The 20866-nt window shown below is 40.0% G+C and overlaps 1 protein-coding gene across 3 annotated transcripts in view; it reads left to right on the top strand.

The window, feature by feature from the left end:
• The window catches only part of IARS1 (isoleucyl-tRNA synthetase 1), a 225591-nt gene that overhangs the window by 143704 nt on the left and 61021 nt on the right, over positions 1–20866 (top strand). For all 3 annotated transcript variants that reach the window (XM_074958200.1, XM_074958198.1, XM_074958201.1), the window contains exons 20-23: positions 471–554; positions 9253–9400; positions 16083–16203; positions 20547–20638. In XM_074958200.1, the coding sequence (XP_074814301.1) occupies positions 471–554; positions 9253–9400; positions 16083–16203; positions 20547–20638 (445 nt within the window). The remainder of the gene's footprint in view (positions 1–470; positions 555–9252; positions 9401–16082; positions 16204–20546; positions 20639–20866) is intronic.

The following is a 20866-nucleotide window of genomic DNA, read 5'->3' as shown; positions in this document are numbered from 1 at the left end:
AAATGCCATTGTGCAGAAGGAAGGATACCCTGTTTAAAAGAGATGTTGATTTGGAGGTTTATATATTTTTTATAACAGTAAATATATTTTCCAGTGCCACAACTTGTCACATCTTCAGGATGATGTTACTGATCCAAAGCAAATGTTTTGTTTTAATCCTCTTCCACCTTATTATACACCTTAATATCTCCAAGGAAGATGGAATCTTCTAATTGAGTCTGTAACTTAGGAGCCTATTGCTTCCAGATTTTCTCAGTGCTCTGGAATTGTCCATCATGCTGAAGTAGTGTGCTGAGCGCATGACAGTGGCTTGGGTAACTGTAAACATATTGTGACAATCAGATTTGAGTTTTAATCAATTATTTGGAAAGGAAGCTGGATGTAAAGGGATACTTGGGTAGCAACTCTTGTGTTGTCAAAATCCTAGGAACTCATTCCCCAAACTTGGCATTCGTGTTTTTTTTTTTTAGTGATGGCCAAAAAATGAGCAAACGCAAGAAGAACTATCCTGATCCAGTGAACATTGTAAATGGTTATGGAGCTGATGCGTTAAGGTAGGAACTGGCAATTCTGTCTGTATTTTTCTGTAATGTAGATACCTAATACTTCAAATTCCTGTGAATGGTTATATCAGACATGTATACCAGAAAACATGTAATGGGTTTTGACAGATAGCAATAGGAAGGAACTTAAGTTTAGAGCATTTCAGAACTCTGTGGCAAGGAAATAGTTGGGGGAAGGGATGACCCAAGGTATTGGTAATGGGTTATGGAGCGTTGAACTTCTAAATTGTTGATTCCGATCCTAACAAGGCTGATAATGACTGAAGCTAATTGCTATCTGATGGCTTTTTGGTTAGGAAATGAGTTGTGTCCAATTCCTATTATATAATATGTCAGTTTAAGCTCACGCTAATTGGTATCATTGTTGGTTTTATGAGCATAGAGGCCAAGTATTTGAATGGTCATGAAAACTATGATCAACTTCTCAGAGCTAGTTACTCTAGAATAGGGTATCTGCACATACGCTGCATGGTGGAGGGAAGCTTGTGCAGTCGCTACCTGTGCTATATACTACTGTAGTGGGGCGGCTGCCCCACTCCTGGAGAACAGGGGTTAAAAGCAGCCAATCTTGGCTGCTTCCCCAATCAGCCTCAGCTGTGGCCAGCTCAATTAGGGCCCAGTTGGCCCTGATAAGAGGGCTGGGGGGCCGGGAGCTGGAGGAGTCTCACTCTAGTCCTGGAGTGGGAAGGGCTAGCTGCCTGGGAGCAAGGTACCGGAGACAGAGCAGTGCTGGGGAAAAGGGCAAAGGGAGCTAGGGAGCTCCAGCCTGCAAAACCGCAAGGCTGCAGGCTTTGGTGAAGGCCTACAAAGGTACTGGGGCTACAGAGCTACAGCCTGGAAATAGGCAGAGGCAGCTGGGCCTAACCCCTTGCCAATGATGAGTGGCCATTACAGACTGCAGTCTGCTCCAGTGAGCAGGGGCTAGATGATGACTGGCAGTAGCCACTGAGGCAAGGTGAGGACAGAGGGTTGGGGGTTCCCCTGGGAGGGGAGACCCAGTGTGTGGGGGTACTGCAGTGGGCAGAGCCCTAGGGTAAGGGGCACCGGGGTCTGGGAGGGATACGGGGGCCCCAAGGAAGGTGAGACACTAGCCTGCAGAGGGTGCTCCAGGCTGGACAAGAGCTAATTCCCAAGATGACCAGCAGGAATCGCCACACCGGTGAGTCTCACCTCGCTACAACTACCTATGGAGAAAAGATTTAGTCTACATTGCTGTTTAATACAGCATCTTTCATAAGCACTATGTTCAGTTAAAACTGGAGACAAAAGTGAAGAGGCAGATCTGAATATATTCATGTACGAAAAGCAACTTACTGATTAGACTATCTAGGTCTTTGGGCAGTTTAAGTTGTTTCATTAAAATAACATACATGCTCAAGTATAAGAGGCAGTTAATTTGGCTGGGGGCAATAAAATCTCTTCACAACCTAAAGGTGGAATATGGACATTGAATATCTGAATTAATATCTTATTTATGGTTGTAAAGAGCCATTTGAATGTTGCTATATTCAAGTTTTTATAATACGTCACCAGGCATCATGATTGCATGCTGAGACTATGGCAGTACAAATAATAAATGTGTGTCTGTTGAAAACTTTTCATTGGCCATAACTGAAACTTGCTTTAAAATTAACATTTATTTTAAGAAGACTAGACTCATGTTTGATCAACAAGATCAAACTCTTTTATAGTAGTCTAACCATGGTCAGCAGAATATGAAGAAGCAGAGAACTGGTAGATGAAGCAGAATGACTGCAGAGATTCCCAGTTTTTATAGAGGGTTTTAAACTCAATGTTCAGTTGTTTTTTTCCCTAATTTTTTTCTGCCTACAAACAAAAAACAAAATGCTAAAAGGTACAATTCCATTATTTCCCCATTTTTGTTCAATAAAAGGCTAATTCATTTTTCTGCCTGACATACACTCTCTAATGTCATATTTATTTATACACACACCCACACACAGAGTACAAAGCAGTACAGACTTGGTTCATTTAAGGAAAGTGCTCTGTGATTCAGTTGTTTGTGCTCATCCACTGAAGCACTTCTTGTATACTATTTAGAATAAGCTACTTTAGACTTGTCATTTTGGCACTGCTTCTATGTAGAGTTACCTTAGCTTCTGTGAAGGAAGTTCTCTCCTCCACCTCAGTAGAATCTTTACGAACAGCAGCTTCAAATTAGTCTCAGCACAGCAGTATGTTAGTAAATACAGCATCCCCAGCAGTTACACACATAAGTGCTTAAATGTATAATAGGATGAGAACTCCAGATGGAAGGAATAGCTAGGTAGCACAGAGCACACTGGTCTCTGACTTTTAGAGTCTTTAATTCCAGTGTTCTTTGAATCATATGTGAAACCATTCAGTGTCTAAGAGGTTGTCTACACAGTGCAGCAATGCACATCAGAAGAGGTGTAAAGTTGTAGAGCACCTTAAAATGTTGAGCTCTAACTGCCCTGTGTTGATCTAGCTGATGCACTCTTAAATGTGTGTGTTAATGTTGTATTGTTTTCAAACAGGACTATATTCATGGACACTAGGAACTTTTTAGAGCACATCAGTAGAGTCAACACAAAACTGTTAGAGTTCAACACTTCAAAGCCGTCTACAATTTTACACCCCTTCTGGTGTGTATTGTTGCACTGTGTAGACAAGTCCTAAATGTTAAAGCTGCCATCACACTTGGGCAGTCTTGACAAACTTGACTCAGACGGGCTGTAAGCCAAAGATGAAGTTGTGCAGTGAGGGGGAAAAAGTATCAGCCGGAACCCCAGGCTGTCAGCGGGGTGGCGGACAGAACCCCAGACCGGCAGCGGCTCACCCACAGCCGGGGTCCTGGCCGCCGGCCCCGCTCAGCCTGCTGCCGGCCGGGGGTTCCATTCACCCAGGCAGGCAGCGGGCTGAGTAAGGCCGGCAGGCCAGACCCCGGCTGGCAGCAGCGTGCCAGTAAAAATCGGCTCACCACCTTGCCTCAGGTTGTCGACCCCTGGTCTAAGGGCTTGTCTACACCATACAGCTTTTAGCGACAAGGCTGTGTCGACACAGCCTTGTTGCTAAAAGTCAGCATGTGTAAATGCTCTTTTTCGGTACTTAGTCAGCACTTTTGCCGACAAAAGAATTCCAGCCCCCCGAGCGGCGTTAGCTTTGTCGGCAGGAGAGCGCTTCTGCTGATGAAGCCATGTTCACACTGCCACTTGCATTGGCAAAACTTTTGTCTTTTGGGGGGGGGGGGGGCTTTTTTAATTACCCATGAAAGACAAAAGTTTTGTCGACAACTTCTCAGTGTAGACAAGCCCTTACAAGAATGAATGATTCATAAAAGTATGAAAGTTATGTCCCTTTCTTTGGATTGGTTCCAGAGTAATCAATTTCTTCCTACATTACCTTGAAAGTAATATTTCACTATTGTTAATATAATCAAGTGACCTAAGCACCCATATGCCAACACAGGCAAACAAGTAGACTCAGACACTGCCGCTGAGTGTCTGCAATTCTGTCACACTTCATTTTTTTATCAGAGGGTAATAGCTTCTACAGCTGAGCTTTTGATTGCTTCACTGAGGCCTTATCCCTCAAAGTTCAGACTGGTATCCTAGCAATACAACTCTGAGAAAATGTGCTATTTGCATTTGGCAACTAATTTTCATGGCATGAGGTGCCATAAGGATAAATTGTGTGTTCGGGAAAGAATGTAGCAGTGTTATTGTTAATTTCAGAGGTCGTCCAAAACGTACATCTTTATCTCCTTATAGAAGACAGTCCCAGTGTGCAACAAAACCAAACCCCTATACTTTATATCACTTACCTAGACAATGTTTAACCTCAAATATCATCTGCTGTCTAGATATATCTTCTCTCACTCATGAGATAGGAAGGATCTGCAAGAAGATTACGTGTATTTTCTTCTCTAGATACCAGAAGCTTTTGATGATCTGCGGTGTGTTTTCTGAGACAGTTTCATTCATTCCAATCACTGTAAACAATTGGTTTTATGCTTCTTCTATACATAAGGAGTCAGGCCACTGTTCACCATGATGCCTTGCTAGTACACCAGGGTGCCGGGTTTTCAAAGACCTAGGGTGTAGGTTTGGATGTTTTTTTCCCTAGGGGAATTGAAGAAAAGTTGATAACTGTCTTTTTATATCTTGGGTTGGAGTCTGAGAGCTCTACATGACCAAATGTTCAATGTGGAGACAATACAGGTGCAAAATGATCAAAAATGCTAAGTCCTATTTAAAAATAGGTAAAGCCAAAGCACGGAGAGTTTTGTATAGCTGTAATATGGACCATAAATAAAATATCAAGGTTGTAAAAGTTAAGTCGGCTGCTTCATTTCATTCCTTCTGTTTTAGCCCTAAGGCAAAGCTTTTTCCCCCTCCTTGCACACACAACTGACGTAAAAACACCTGTACACAACATTAAATACCAAATGCATCTGAAGCAAGTCAAATAATTTTCTGCTTCAGTAAACACAGGCCACATTATGATTTTGAGGTTAAGATGTTATTGCAAGCCAAGCAGGCTCAGTATAAACTGCTTTAAAAAGGCGTTTGACCATAAGTAAGTGTCCTTAAAATGACTGAAAATAAAATAAACTCTTGTTTTGTGCTTGTTTCTTTTCTTTACATTCAGAAGCATTTTATTCTGACTAGCATTAAAAACAAATTTCATTTGAAGATGCATTTAGTCCAAAACAGTCCATGCTTCTGGTACTATAAATAATTTACTTACAGTATCTTCAATGTACTGTAATTACACAGCTGCCAGTACACAAGGACACCAGATAAAACCAAGAGACGTGCATGTTTTCTGAAGCCTGCAGACAGTAGTGTTTGTTACTTTCCTAAGTTACTTACAGGCCATTTGCTGTTGTGGTAACCTTGGAACACAGTGGGTAAAGATTTAAAATGACATTTACGTAAAATAAATTTGGAAAATTTAGAGACGACAGTATTATTGGTTTGCCGTGTCTGTGTTATATATTATTGCCAGCCCTGAAAGTTCAAAAATCACCAGTCAGACCCCTATAAATCATGTGAGACTGGCTCACAAATTATGAGATGAAAAAATTATGTAGTGTTTTTGGTCTTTTGAAGATCTTTGTATCCCCTCCCCACCTCCAGTGTATGTGAGACAATTAGTGTTGTAAACTCTGCCAGATTTATTGAGTAAGGTGGCCTGGATCTTCCAGTTTATCCCGCATTCTAATGAATTAATTTTTGTGTCCTTCTCCCACCCCAACCCTCATACAAATTCTGCCAGGCCTGGGTGGGCAGCTGCAGGGGGTCCTCTTCTCTCCCTTCGCAGTGCTGCTCCCTGTAGGTACTCTCTGTGGGTGTGCATGTGCTCCATGCCCCTCGGGCTGGAAACTTTTCAGTAGCAGTGTCTGTTGGTCCATGCCTGCTTCCTTTGCCGCCTTGTGCTCCCAACCAAAGGTATAAGGAGCAGCATGGACCAACCACCTTGCTCCAGTTCCTTCTCTAATGTGAATAGAAGAAGGTCTGAGCTACTCTTCCCCAGGAGGCAGGAAAGTGGGCGACTTGGCTGAAGTTTGAGGGGACTGGAGCTTCTTGTATCATTTTGAGACTGGTTCCAGATCCAGCCAAAATCCTGTCACTTGAGAATGAATTGCAAGAGTTGGAGACAGCATGTACAAAGGCTTGTACGAAGATATTTGCCTTATCAATAAATAAATAAAAATTGGAGGCCAAATTGCTGTTTCATTTACATATTTATTTAGTAATTAGACATAATATTGAACTATTTTACATTACCACATATTGGGGTCATCTAAATTCAAAAGAAAGTTTCTTCTATTTTTAAACATATATTGAAGTCCAGCTTTTAGAGTTGAATGTTAAATTCAAAGTAGTACCCATTCCTGTACTGCTGACATTCATGCTTTACCATCTGTTTGCCCTAACAGCTGTATTTTATGTATTATGTTGATGTGAGAAGGTCTTTCAAGAAGAATTCATGGTCCAGTATTTTTGAATGTATTCTGTCAGCCCAAGTTAGGGTTTTCAAGTGCCCTAAAGGAAATCTCTGTATAGATTCATTAGTTTAGAAAATTGTGTTCTAAAAAGTTTATAAAACATGACAAATTGAATTCTGAAATAAATCTGTTACTGAAAATGTTGAAATCTTAAAAAGAAAATATTTTTGGCAAGTTGAATGAAGTACTTAACCTGTACAATTATTTAAAATAAAGATGTATTAAGTTAGCTGAGTGAGACACTAGTTCTGACCTACAGTAGTCTCTGTTATACATAAGCTAGTAGAAACCAAGCTGTCTTTGTTGTTTAAAATATTAGCTTAGGGCAGTGCAGATGTAAGGTTTTAAAAGATAAACTTTTTGCAAACTGAAGTGGATACATATTATGATACACTTAAAAAAAGTAAATGAATGTTGTTCTCAATATTACCTCCAAAAAAAATTTGTGTGAACCACTCTTCTCCTCTTTGCAGCAGATTTACAGGCTACAGACTTTAAATCTCATTCTAAATTAATTCAGATTTCACTGCTTTCTTGTAGAAGAATAGCAGAGACATTATGCATTATTCTAGGTACCAGTGTTTTTATTTGGTACTTTAAAAAAAAAAATGTTGTCACACTGAGTGTCTGGTGGAAGAAGTTGACTTGTTTTCTTCAGTAGGGACACCTTAAGTTCTGTATTGTTGGCTCTAGTGGGGTAACTGGTTAAGAGGAATAGTGGCTCAATTTGACTTCATGTGGCTATGGAAATGGGTACTACAAAAACAAGCATCCACTATCCTGTCCTTAAGATGAGATAAGGGGGGGAAAAGGCAGGAAGGGAAAATCCCTTGTCTAAGCCAACGTTAAACACTCCTATTTGCTCTTCATGCAGTATGGGAAAATCTCAACTGGCAGCTCTTAAAGTTGTCTATTCTGACCGGCAGAGCTGAGCAAATAGTGGGAAGATATTTTCCCATCAGTTCTGTTCTCCTTAATGACATTGCATCTCTTGAGCCATACTAGAGGAGTCCTTGTGGGACCTTAGAGACTAACAAATTTATTTGGGCATAAGTTTTCATGGGCTAAAACCCACTTCATCGGATGCACGGAGTGGAAAACACAGTAGAGAGGTATAAATACACAGCATATGAAAATATGGGAGTTGCCTTTCCATTTGCTATGTATTTATACCTCTCTACTGTATTTTCCACTCCATGCATCCGATGAAGTGGGTTTTAGCCCACGAAAGCTTATGCCCAAATAAACTTGCTAGTCTCTAAGGTGCTACAAGGACTTCTCGTTGTTTTTGCTGATACAGACTAACATGGCTACCACTCTGAAATTGTAGGAGTTGTGAGCCTGCTCATGTGGGCCCTGAATCTTTTTGTGCAGTACTGGCATTTAGCAGTGGCATGTGCAGAACATCCCTCAAGACCAATATTCTATTCAATCAGGTTGTAAATACCTGGTTTCCACCATGTCTCCATTCCTTTCTAACCACCAGAAAGCGCGGTCATGGTACCTTACTCACTCTCCTTCTGTGTGGGAAAGTTAGTTTTTTGTTTCAAACCTTTTAATTTAGTTATAGGATTAGTACAGGGAAAGTTATTTAAAATTTTCTTTGTCCCCCCGCCCCCTCTTGTTATCTGATTAGGATATACCAGGGGCCTTGTCTATTGTGGTGGAGGCAGAAAAAAGGCAGGGATCAGTTTCCCTTCCAAAACATCAGTTGGATGTTTGCATGGTTAGTGGTTTTCAGTGCTTTTGGGAAGGGCGCTCCTCCAGGGGATATGCTGTTTGTGAAGTCATCTCTCCCAAGATCCAGAAAGGAGATTGGGGCAATAGGGTTGTCTTTCTAATTATGGGAGACCTGTTGGCTCAGGAGAAACTGATCTGAGACAGTGTTTCCTGGACCAAGTAGATCAAATTTGAAACCTTCCTTGGCACTGAACTTGGGATCCTTTGGGTCCCATGCTGTTAGAGGAAGCCCTAAAAACGAACAGTCCATCTAAGTAGTATCCATTGCTAAAGGACGTAAAACTTTCAGATTGTGCCAGAGAAGAGCCTTGTCTTAACATGGATTCTTGAAACCTAGACAAGTCAAGAGACACTTTCTGAAGGATCCAGCAATTGACTCTGGTCTCAAGGCAGTCAGCCTTCTTGGTTACAGGTGCACAGGCAGGAGAGATTCTGAAAAAGGAGAGGTCTTCCTTCCTGCTGAGCTGATTGGATCACTCCTCAGCATCAGGACAGCTTTTGAATAAGTCACAACAGCAAGAGCACTTCTCCCTTATGGATTTTGAGGAGAGGATATATTAGTATTCTGATCCATATTTGGTTCGTAACCCTGACTGTTTTCTTTCTGAGTTCCAGCATGTCAATGCTGGTAGTATTCTAGCTGGAACAAGAATATGACTGGGGTACAAACCTTCATATCTTCAGCATGCTGTACCTACTTACGATTTTGTCTTTTTATAGATTTTTTTTTTTCCTGTGAATCCATCCCCTTTAATGTTTTTCTATCACTGTGGCACAATGTTTGGAATTTGCTATGGTTTGTAAAACATTTTGATGAGTATTTGCAGGTGAGCTTTTAGAGTATGTAATTTTTTTAGTTAAAATGACAAGCTTTCTAATATGAGTAATAGAGACCATAAGGGAAATGCCATTAAACTTCTTCCTAGTTGACCCTATTGCACTGTTTCTCTGCAGGCTGTACCTCATCAATTCTCCTGTGGTAAGAGCAGAAAACTTGCGGTTTAAGGAGGAAGGAGTAAGAGATGTGCTGAAGGATGTATTTCTGCCCTGGTACAATGCATATCGCTTTCTCATTCAAAATATTGTGATCCTACAACATAAGGTATGAAGTTTTGAGACACTGAAAAGGCAAAGGCTAGTTTGTACACCTGGCACTATTTCTTGGTGGATTTATGTTATGTTAATAACATACCCTCTTGCCACAAAGCTAACCTCACCTCCTTAGTCTCCTTTTGTTCTCAGTACCTTCTCTTGCTGAGCTCCTTAAGCCTGGAGTATAGTTCTCTGATCCTGTCCACCATGCTTCCATCCTGTGCTCCAGGAGCATGATCCAAAGTCCACTGAAGTCTATACAAGTCATTTACATTGACTTCAACTTTTTTTGATCAGGCCCCAAATGCTACAAATGCTAATCTTCCCTTCTAAGCTGTAATAAGTGCACGTATGTGTACATCAAGGAAAACAGAAGGTACAGAGGAAGGATAAGGATAAAAAATGAGGTTAACTCTCAAGTTGCATGCATCAGCAGCCACATTTAACTTACTGTTGTAGCTCTTTAGTCCTATTCGTCTCACTCCTCAAGGCTTGGCTACATCCCTGTTATAAATTACATTGTAAAGATCATTTTTAGTTGTCTGTAAAGCACTGTGTAGGTTTATGATGTTATAGAAATAACAGGAGGTGGAAATTTACCGACACCTGTAGTATGTTAGCTTTCTTGCTCTTACAAATATAATTCCTTTTCAAGATATAAACATTTCTTACAGTACAAAGGTGTTTTTACTTGTTGGTTTTGAAATGAACTTTATGCTATAGCAAGGTTATAGTGTTGGAACTGGAATAGAAAAATTGAGCTGGGGAGTAAACCTTGTGCAGTACATGCTCGTTTTAAGCCTGGCTTCAAATCAGATCAGTGCTGCTAGCGTTACATTTCAACGAGAAGTAAGTTCACCAACCAAACACTAACTACAGAGGACACCAGAGTTAATACTTGCGAAAAAAGTTCCGTTAGGACTGTTGGTCCTTTCAGAGCAGATTTCTTTTTTTCCTTCAGCTAACTTTTCTTCTGTTTCTTTCCTTGTAAGGAACTGGCTCAAGCTACACCAAAATCAGAACTTTGTTTTAAAATAAAATTGGCTTATCCTAGCATTCTGTTAAATTTAGTTTTGAACATTCTTGTTCAAAATCTTTTTGGAGTGTTGTATTTTCATGTGAGAGATGGGAGCAGCTCTGTGTTGCGAACTGGAACTTCATCTAAAAGCGAAAGTTAGTTCCCACTGATTTAGTTGCTCTTTATTTCTGTAAATCTAACACATCTGTACACCAGATTATCCTTGTGCTTCTGTTGGACTCTGGGATCAGGAGTTGGTTTGGTGTCAGACTTATTTTGAAGAATTTGAACAATGTTGAAAATCGCACCATAGAGCTTCAATGTTTTCAAATCATCATTTCATTTCCCTGTCTTGAGAGTTTATAACATGGCACGCATCCATTTCTTTAAACTCATAATCTGCTCCAGGGGATGCAGCCATTACCCAGTCTTGCACCCTTGTTCTCGTACCTAGCCTGTAAATCTGTCATGAATTGCATAATCTGTTTTCTAGTTTAAAGGTAGCAACTGCCACAAATCCATCCTCGTCTTCTTGCAAGCCAGGGCCTGTTTTGCTTCATAGCTCACAACTAGGTGATAGGAAGGGAGGGTTTGAAGCTTTGACTCTCTCATCTTGCTGACCTTTGACTTCAGTTAGAAGTGATCATTTCTCAGAGCTTCAAAAGCACTCTTGATAGCATACGTACCAAAAACATCAATGAAGTCACTAATAAATAATAAAAAAAATTACAGTGAGTAATTAGGTTTAGGATTAGACTACTGTAAGAATTCTCATACTGGGTCAGACCAAAGGTCAATCTAGCCCAGTGTACGGTAAATCAGTAATACTGAATAAAGAGCCACCTAAGATAGCTGCATTCACTGTAGATTTGCATAAAAATGTTGGTAGTCAAGAATACTTGATACTAGACATTCATGTACATAAAAGGTTGTTACAAGGAGGAGGGAGAAAAATTGTTCTCCTGAATCTCCAAGGATAGGACAAGAAGCAATGGGCTTAAATTGCAATAAGGACAATTTAGGTTATACATTAGGAACAAATTCCTAACTGTCAGGGTGGTTAAACACTGGAATAAATGGCCTATGGAGGTTGTGGAATCTCTGTCAATGGAAATTTTTTTTAAGAGCAGGTTAGACAAAGACCTATCAGGGATGGTCTAGATAATACTTAGTCCTGCCATAAGTGTGGGGGACTGGACTAAATGACCTCTCGAGATCCCTTCCAGTCCTATGATTCTATGAATCACCTTAGCAATAGCAAGAGGACAGCATCATATATAACCTATATTGCATCTTTGTAAAATAGTTACTATCTGCAGTAGGTCTTTGAATGTAACCTGTAAATGTCAAGAGATAATGAAAGACACTGGAGTAAGTGATATGTGTGTTGAACACTTCCCATTAATCCACAAAAAAGATCAAAATATCTTTCCTCAGCAACACTATTATTTTGTCAGATGTTGAAATTTTTGTTTGTGGAGAGTGGGATCCTTTGAAAGCAATTTCTTCCTTTCAACAAAGTCATCCTATAACAGGTTACCACTTATTAGTGCAGACATTTCAAATAGGCTGGAAACTAAGCAAAAACTAAGCAAAAAGTTCAGACCTTGTAGTACTCTTGAAATTATGGTAGCCATTTAATCACTTAAATGGGGGGAGGCATAGCTCAGTGGTTTGAGCATTGGCCTGCTAAACCCAGGGTTGTGAGTTCAATCCTTGAGGGGGCCATTTAGGGATCTGGGGCAAAAACTGGGGAGTGGTCCTGCTTTGAGCAGGGGGTTGGACTAGATGATCTTCTGAGGTCCCTTCCAATCCTGATATTCTATGATTCACTTTGGAAGGCTGCCATTTAAAGTGATAATGGCAACAGACTTCAATAAATAGTTGTGCAAATTGTTTTGTCTTTTTAGTAATAATCTTTTCAAGGAAAGTTTGGTAACTACCTTATAATTAACGAGCCTTTTCTGAGGATCCTCACAGCCTTCATAAGAAATTTCTCATGTTACCTAAAATATTCCATTTTTTTCACCTGTGACCATGGAATTAGCTGAAATGAGCTTTGCAGCCAACCATTTTCTGCTGTCATCCCGTTAGATTTTGCAAGATCAGCAGAGTTGGGGATAGGAGACGTATGTGGAAAACCTGGATCCTTCAGCAAATAATTTTCTGATTCAGCAAATGTAATTTTTCTTTATGAATCAGTAATGAAACAATGTGTCAGCATAGAATTAGAAGATAATATGCTGCCAAAGATGTAATTTTTTGGGTGAGACCTGATACAGAGGCTCTGGCTGCTTGTTAATTTCATTATACTTCCTGTAAGAGAGAAATAGCTAATTCCAGTGTCCTGGCTGAAATCTGGGAATTACATTCTGCCTCTTAAAATTACCATTGCAGTTACAGTTGGGTAAACTATTGTTTGCTTCCCCACCCTGAGTTGTTGTGTAATCTTGTTGTGCACCATTTAGCAGCTGCCATTTTGCACCACAGGGGTGGTTGGATGAATAGTGGACAAAGAGATTTATATGCAGTTTCACTTGTCGGGGCAATCGGTGGAAGCCCAGTTCAAAGATGAGCTCCTCAACTGAGGGTATGCCTACACTACAATTTAGATACCCGCGGCTGGCCTGCACCAATTGACTCAGGCTTGTGGGGCTCGGGCGAAGGGGCTGTTTAATTGCAGCATAGATGTTTGGACTCAGGATGGAGCCTGGGCTCTGGGGTCCCAAGCCCAAACTTTTACACTGCAATTAATCAGCCCCTTAGCCTGTGTCAGCTGGGACAGGCCAGCTGTGGGTTTTTAACTGCATTGTAGAGAGGACTATGGCCGGATGTGGTGTACTGACTTAAATTCTAATGGCTTCTGCTTTCCAGCCTTTAACAGCCTTGATATGGTATAGGTTGAGACTATGGCCACACAATATTGCTTTAAGTTTGCAAGAGAGAAAAGGTGGGTGAGGTAATATCTTTTATTGAACCAGCCTCTGTTAGTGAGAGACAAGCCTTTGTGCTTACACAGAACTCTTCTTCACGTCTGAGAAATGTATTCAGCTGTGACATTCTGAATACAAGGTTGAACAGATTATTTAGTGTAAGTAGTTAACACATATTTCAAGGGATAGTGGCCCATTAAAACCATAGCAGTCATAGGGGGAAAAAGGAGGGGAGGAAAAGCTGGGAGCAAGGGAGTAAGTGGGTTACAGATAATTGTAATAAGCCATACATCCAGTGACTCTATTCAGTTCATGGTTTTTAGTGTCTAGCAAAGTTACGAAATTAAGCTCCCAGGCTTGTCTTGTGAAGTGTAGTGCAGGTTTTCTTTGAGGATGAGGACTGAGAGGTCAGACATAAAGTGAAAAGTGTTCACCCACAGGTAATATGGTGTTTTTGTCTTATTTTTCTGTGAGAGTTCATTCGAGAGCATAGTGATTGTCTGGTTTCACCCGCACAGTTATTATTGGGGCATTTAGTGTACCTCGTCCAGTGCACCATGTGTAGTGATAAGCATGTGTAGGATCCCAGGATCTTGAAAGGTGTGTTGATCATCAGCAGTGGAGAGATGCCTGCAGGTTTTGCATCTGTTTTTCTGCCAGGGTCTGGTGTTGCTTTGAGTTGGTGCGTCTTGGTCTGTGTGGAGCTTGCTTTTGGTGATGAGTTTGGGGGAGTTGTTTAAAGGCCAGAAGAGAGCGTTCAGGAAAGATTTCTTTCAGGGTGTGCTTCCTATCAAGTATGGGTTTAATTGTTTGATGATCCCCAGTATGGGTTTCGATGTGGGATGGTAGGTAACAGCTTGTAGTGGTGGGGTTTTTATTTCTGTATTGAAGTAGGTTCTTTTGGACTATTTGTGAGGCCCGTTCCATGATGCAATCTGCTTCGCTGGTGAAGTGTCCTTGCTTTTAAGCATGTTAAGGTGTACATCCCAGACTTTCTCCGCAGAATATATTCTATGGTACCTGAGTGCCTGGCTGTAGGTGAGATTTCATGGTGTGTTTGGGGTGATAACTGGATCTGTGAAGGTAGGTATGTTGATCCGTGCGTTTCCTGTAGATAGTTGTTTTAAGTTTGCAAAGCAGTTTCGGATCTTTTTGGATGGAAGATGCTGTACGTGAGGTACTATTTCGTTACTATACCATTTCAAGAAACCTTGTGACAAAGGCAAGCCTCCTATATAGAAGAAAGGTATTTCAGTGGCATTTGGAAAGAACAGTTCTTATGATTAGGAAGCCTACTGTAATTGCTTTCAACAAAGAACAGAAGACTTCGTATTTCAAAACATATTTTCTAAACAAGATGCACTTGTTTAAAGGTCACATAACAACACGTCTTACCATGTCTCCTGCTAATTCTATGGTTGGATAGATATGTCTGCAAATTAGTGCAACACATTCTTGTCTATTTTTTCCTTGTCTTCAGACCTAGCCCCTCTCAAACTGTGATTTTATTTATTTATTTAATTTATTTATTTATTTTATTAGATTTTTCAAGAATAAAAATCCTCACTACAGGGATAGCAGGCCTTTAGGGAAAACCTGTAGGGAGTGGTATAGGAGATTCAGTAGGGATCTCCACTGATCACTGTTTAAAAGCTGCTTAGTTAGAAGTCAGTGTGGTATTCTCCCTCCCTCCCTCCCTCTCTGGAAGAGCAAAGTGAATGGATAGATTACCAATTTAGCACATATACTTCTAGACTTTTCCCACCTTCTCTTTTGCAATGTATACTACATTAGAGTCCAATGTTCAGGGGCAGTGAACAGTGCTGCCTCTCATGAAATGCTAAATATGTACAGTAATGACATGATGCCTGCCTAAAATTCCTCCAGCAGTTCCAGTTGAGTTTGCTATTCTTTCCACCTACCTGTAACAGTTCTTTTGGGGTGCCATGTGCTGTTGAACAATTGCTGCATTTGAAAATTATAGTTATTTATATACATGTCCTATGTTTGTCTATCAATCTAATGTTCACTTATGTATATTTTCTCACACACACACACCTCAGAGTCAGTAAAGTTCGTTAAATGCTTTGGAATCGAGATGGATGAAGGGGACATAAAATCAGTATCATTAGCCTGTGTTCATAAATTGTGATGAGACTACATACAAAAGGTGTAAAATGTGGGATTATTGAATTCCCTTGTGTACTGTACTACTATTTCTGTGTGTTAATAAATACAGAAAACTGGTCCCTTTTGTAGTTTACATTGTTGTGTAATGAAACAGGATCAGTGCAAATCAATTTATCTTGGCTTTTTCTGTTAATGTGTCTCAAGAACAAATATCTGTATCTGACAGCAAATACTCTTACTAACCAATGTAATGGAGAGCGTGGACAGGAGGCTCTTGTCAATGAATAACAAATGGGCTTTTAAGAGGAAGGGTGCTCCAGTCATTAGGGCGCTTGTTTAGGACGTGGGAGACTTGGATTCAGTGCCCTGCTTCACCACAGACTGTGATCTTGGGCAAGATGCTTAGTCTCTGTGTCTCCGTTCCCCATCTGTAAAATGGGGTTAAAATGGCCGTGACCTAACTCACAGGGGTGTTTTGAGATAAACACATTAAAAGATTGTGAAACGCTTTGAGATCTACTGATGATGAGAGAGGTATTATTTTATAGGATTTAATGTGTTCAAGAGTTGACATGCTCTACTACTATTCATTTTTCCAATGATGTTTATAGGAAGATGGAAAGGAATTCCTGTACAATGAGAACACGATGAAGGAGAGCAACAACATCATGGATAAATGGATTCTTTCCTTCACGCAGTCACTCATTCAGTTCTTCAAGGCTGAAATGGCAGGTATGTGTATCTTTTGCTTTTTGTTTCAGTTCAGAAAAAGACTTCATTTGAATAATTTTCACTGACTGGTGACTAGGGATGGGCTTGCACAAAGGATGCATTTATCCAGGGATTTTCAGATTTCAGATCAGACTGCATGAAAGAAAGGGGCAAAAAAATCTTAAAACAGTAACACAGGGAAAGGTGCAGCTATAGAATATTAATTTAATTGATGTATATACCATTCTTGCTGTTATAAGAACTTAGTTCTGGCGACACAGTGGCCTTCAGCCTAGAGTAACTTCTCCCACAGTGAAGTCTGTAAGATGACCATGGTTTTTGAAGTACTCACATTCATTTCACAGTGCTGTTGTCCTCACCTGTCATAACTCTGGGCTCAGTAATATAGGCTTATTGAGTTTACTTGGTGCGATAGAACCGGTCAGAGAATTAGGGCAATTAGCAAACCCTATTGCTTGTAACCTTTAAGCTGGACCTCAGGAAACTATTCTTGTTGCTTAATCCTTGTAGTTGCTCTTTTAAAATCTAGCAGTAGCCTAAGTTCCCAGGTGTATTTTCTTCCTTCTGTTTTTAATAAAATTTACCTTTTTTTTAAGAACAGAATTGGATTTTTGTGTCCTAAGAGGTTTGTGTACATGTTGTTTAATTAGCTGGTGGCAGCAGCTGATTTCCTTTGTTTTCTTTCTCGGCTCTTCCCTGTAGGCAGGGTGAAAGGGCTTGAGGGTACCCCACAGGAAGGAATTCCCAAGTGCGCCTTCCTGAGCTCTCAAAGGGGTTCTGCACTTGGGTGGTGGCAGCATCTACCAATCCAAGGTCAGAGAAAAGCTGTAACCTTGGGAGTTTAATACAAGCCTGGAGTGGCCAGTATTAATTTTTAGAATCCTTGCTGACCCCCACCTTCTGCACTCGAAGTGCCAGAGCAGGGAATTAGCCCTGACAGATCCTTTGAAACATACTCATTTGACTGTTTCTTTGTATCATTATTTAATTTAGTCTCCTGTACTCTTAACACATTGCTTAGGTGGAAATGTCCCTTCCACAGTTTCCCTGTTAAAGGCTTTCAACACACTATTTCCTTAATCCTCCTACAGGGAGTGCCTGTAGTTCTCTCCTTCATTGACCTTTTTAACAGGGAGCACTTTACAGGGCCTCTCCACGCTTTGACCAGTTAACAATCTAGAAGGAGGGCCAGTGACCAGTGGACTCCACACAATACCCATGATCTTCCATCAGTGTCACAGTCCAGAGGAGTTTGGGGGATAATCAAGGTTACCTTGTCTGAGCCTTTCAACCTACTAATGGGTTGAATTGTTTATTAGCTCCCTCTACCATTTACACAGAGACCTCTGGTTCATAAGTGGGTGCATTTAATATGTAGTAGTATGCATTTAATAGCTAGCTGAAACATTTTTGGTTGAAGCATAGTTAATAGAGTCTGTTACAAATGTACAATCAATGCATACTTAATTGTTTTACTGTTTAGTTGAACTTACTGGGCGTACAACTGCCCTGTAGTTCATGCTCCATTATTTTAATTTACTGTAGCTAGCAAGCAAGCAGTGAGTCAGTGGCTAAAAATAGGTTGGTTTTTAAAATCTGAAATGTGAATTTGCTGGTATTCAGATATAGCCTGGCAAGCCACAACAGTACGGCACTGTTGTTGACAGCAACATAAATGTCATGGACCAGCACTGATGCTTGTGTCTGATGACTTAAAAAAACTACAAAGCAAATAATAAAAAGAATTTACCCATCAAAGAGCACAATTTCAAATGCTGCTTCCATAGCTCAGCTCCTAATACCTAATCCCTATATTGTAGAAAGTAATATTTCATTGCATTCTCTCTGTTTCTCCTACAAAACCACCCAGAGAATTGCTGAAGACTTTTCCAATCTGGTATAAGTAGATATTACAGAAAATAAGTAATTAGCATGAGCTTATTTGAAATACAGTAGAGAGAGAATTGGTTTTGTATTTATTTACTGGATTTTTTGAATTGTGTCACAATCTAAGCTCTTTCTTTAAGCATAGATTTTTTTCTCCTTTCTATCTCTGCTCATTAGATGTGTAGAACTGGAAAAATGGACATGAATGTCCACTACTTGGGGAAAAAACAAACAAAAAAACAACCACCACCAAACAAACCCTAATTTGTTAGTTCTGTGGGGGAAGTTTAAACAGGACCTCTTTGCTAGAGCTGGCTTCCACTTATTAACATTAAATTGTAGCCACCAAAATAAAATGTTAGCAGGTAGACCTTAGCATCATTTATTTCTCCTATTAAGTCATAAGGTTTTAAAGCTGGCAATCTTGGGTCAAATTTTCATATTCTTTTTCATTTGAGCACTTAGTACTTCAGTGAATGAAATATTAAATATCTAGACTGTGACAGTTGATAAAGTCTTTTAAGGATGAAAGAAAAATTGAACTGGAAGTTGGAAATTTAGTAAGTAATTCTTCATGGTTTTAGTGAAGTGAAATTCCCTATCTAGAAACAGTGATTTTTACCATAGTGCATTTGGTGCTTGAATAGTGCCTGTGTGCAATATACAAGAGGATAAATTACAAATCAGTGTTTCTCACGGTGGTTAAACTTAAGAGATTGGCTTAGTGCAGTGGTGTCCAAACTTCTCTTGCCCCCCCATCCCCCCCATGGAATCTGTCGTGTCTCCCCTCCATTACTGCACAGCCAAGGCTTCCTCAGCAGAGGAGTTGAGCTGAAAGTAGAGCTGGGGACAGAACTGGGGATGGGGAAGGAGCTGGGGCTAGAGGCAGAGCTGGCCTTGGGGTGGAGAGAGAATGAGGGTAGAGCTGAGCTGGGGTGGAGTGGGGCTGGAGCTGGGCTGGGGGCAGAGCACGGGGCAGAGTGGAGCTGGGGTCGGAGCAGGGCTGGGCAGCGCTCCCTCCCCGCCCCCTGTGGGGGCTGGCCTTGGCTCTGCTGTGCACCCCTCTACCCCCTGAATGTTTCTCTGTACCCCCTAGGGGAGTACGTCCCACAGTTTGGGAACCACTGACTTAGTGTCTTTCTTTTTTTCCCTTCTGTCAGCTCAAAGTATAATATCATGGCACAGGTTATAACTGGAGATTCTAGACTACTAAAGGTGAATGAAATGTAGTTTCAAAACAAACAAATATCTCACTGTAAAATACACAAGTATGTTGGCAAGCTTTTCTTGTTGTGCATCGTAGTTACTTTTCAAGCAGCGTTAGTAGTGGGATCTCTATCAGAACATAAAACCCCATAAATAGTTTCTTTGTTTTACTTGACACATAACTCCAGAAAGTTTCCTTTTTAGGTTGAAATATCTAGTGCTCTGTCTTTTACAAGATTTTTCTAGCTTGCAAAATGCAGTTGTAAAAAGTGTGCTGTGGAACTCTCAAAGGAAAGGTGTATAATTCAATAGCTGTTTGATTAATAAAATTAAATGGCAGAAGCAAAAGACCATGGTATTAATAGCAGCTCCTTATTTTTAACCAAGCTGCCTGCAAGTTAGTAACGTTTGTTTTATAAGGACTAGTTTATCTAATCTTTCTAGAAAACAATTTTTTGTAAACTAAAAACGTTTGAGCATTTAAAGTCATGTTTCCCTCTGGTTGGACTTTGAAGTTTGTGAGAACCTCTTATTTGTGTTAGCAGTTCTTCATGCATTTGAATTACACAGAACATAAGAAAATGGCTATGCCTAGCTTTTTATTTTGTTAATATTATTCATGAGATAAAATAAAATCTGTTTGCATGAATGACTTTACAGCTTTTAGTCTGCTCTATTATTTAGAAGAACTGTGCAAGAAACTGTCGTGGGGAAAAAAAGTTAAATACAAAAAACATTGCAATAGAAATTAAAATGGTTCCTGAATTGGGTAATTGCATCTCCATTCATGTTTCTCCCACAATTTTTGGTGAATTTAAGTATTCAGCAGTTTCTTTTAGCAGTATGTTCAAATTTAGGAATTGCCAAGCCATAATAGATCAATGGTCTATCTTGTCCACTATCCTCTTTCAATTTGCTTCAGATTAAGGCATAAAATGGCCATAATGCACCTCTGTGCAGTACCAGACTATAGCAATTTATTTCTGACCTTCAGCTGGTGACATGCTTATGCCCTGAAGTGTGAGAATTGATTATGTTCGTAATTTTAATTTTATGATATAGTTTAAGTGCAGATTCTAGTAATACTAGTGTGTCTAATCAATTTTTTTAATCTTATGAAGGTATTTGCTTCTGTAAAGTCATGAGTGTTAAGTTGTCAAGGCTTTATATTACTGTGTGATTCTTTAAGGGAAGAATTTTGATGCAGAAGGCAAGTGTTTTGTACAGTAAGAAATTATTTTTCCTCTTAGCCTACAGACTATACACTGTAGTCCCTCGACTAGTTAAGTTTGTTGATGTACTGACCAACTGGTACGTCAGAATGAATCGCAGAAGGTTAAAGGTAGGTGCTATTTCTGTTGCTAACTTTTTACTGTAGGTAGACCCAATGTAGTTTAAATAGATTAATTAAACTAATAAAATCCTTATAGAACCTTTGTGTGTTATATAAAACTGTGTAGCTTTCAGCTGAATAGCTGAAATTGCAAATAAATATGATTTTCCCTTTTTACTCCATTTATGTTCTTGCCCCTTGTTTCTTCATAGGGCAAGTAAAAATACACTGTAGCCC

Source organism: Natator depressus, chromosome 7 (genome assembly GCF_965152275.1).
Source record: "Natator depressus isolate rNatDep1 chromosome 7, rNatDep2.hap1, whole genome shotgun sequence".
NCBI classification, from domain to species: Eukaryota; Metazoa; Chordata; order Testudines; family Cheloniidae; genus Natator; species Natator depressus.
This window is presented reverse-complemented; position numbering and strand designations above follow the sequence as displayed.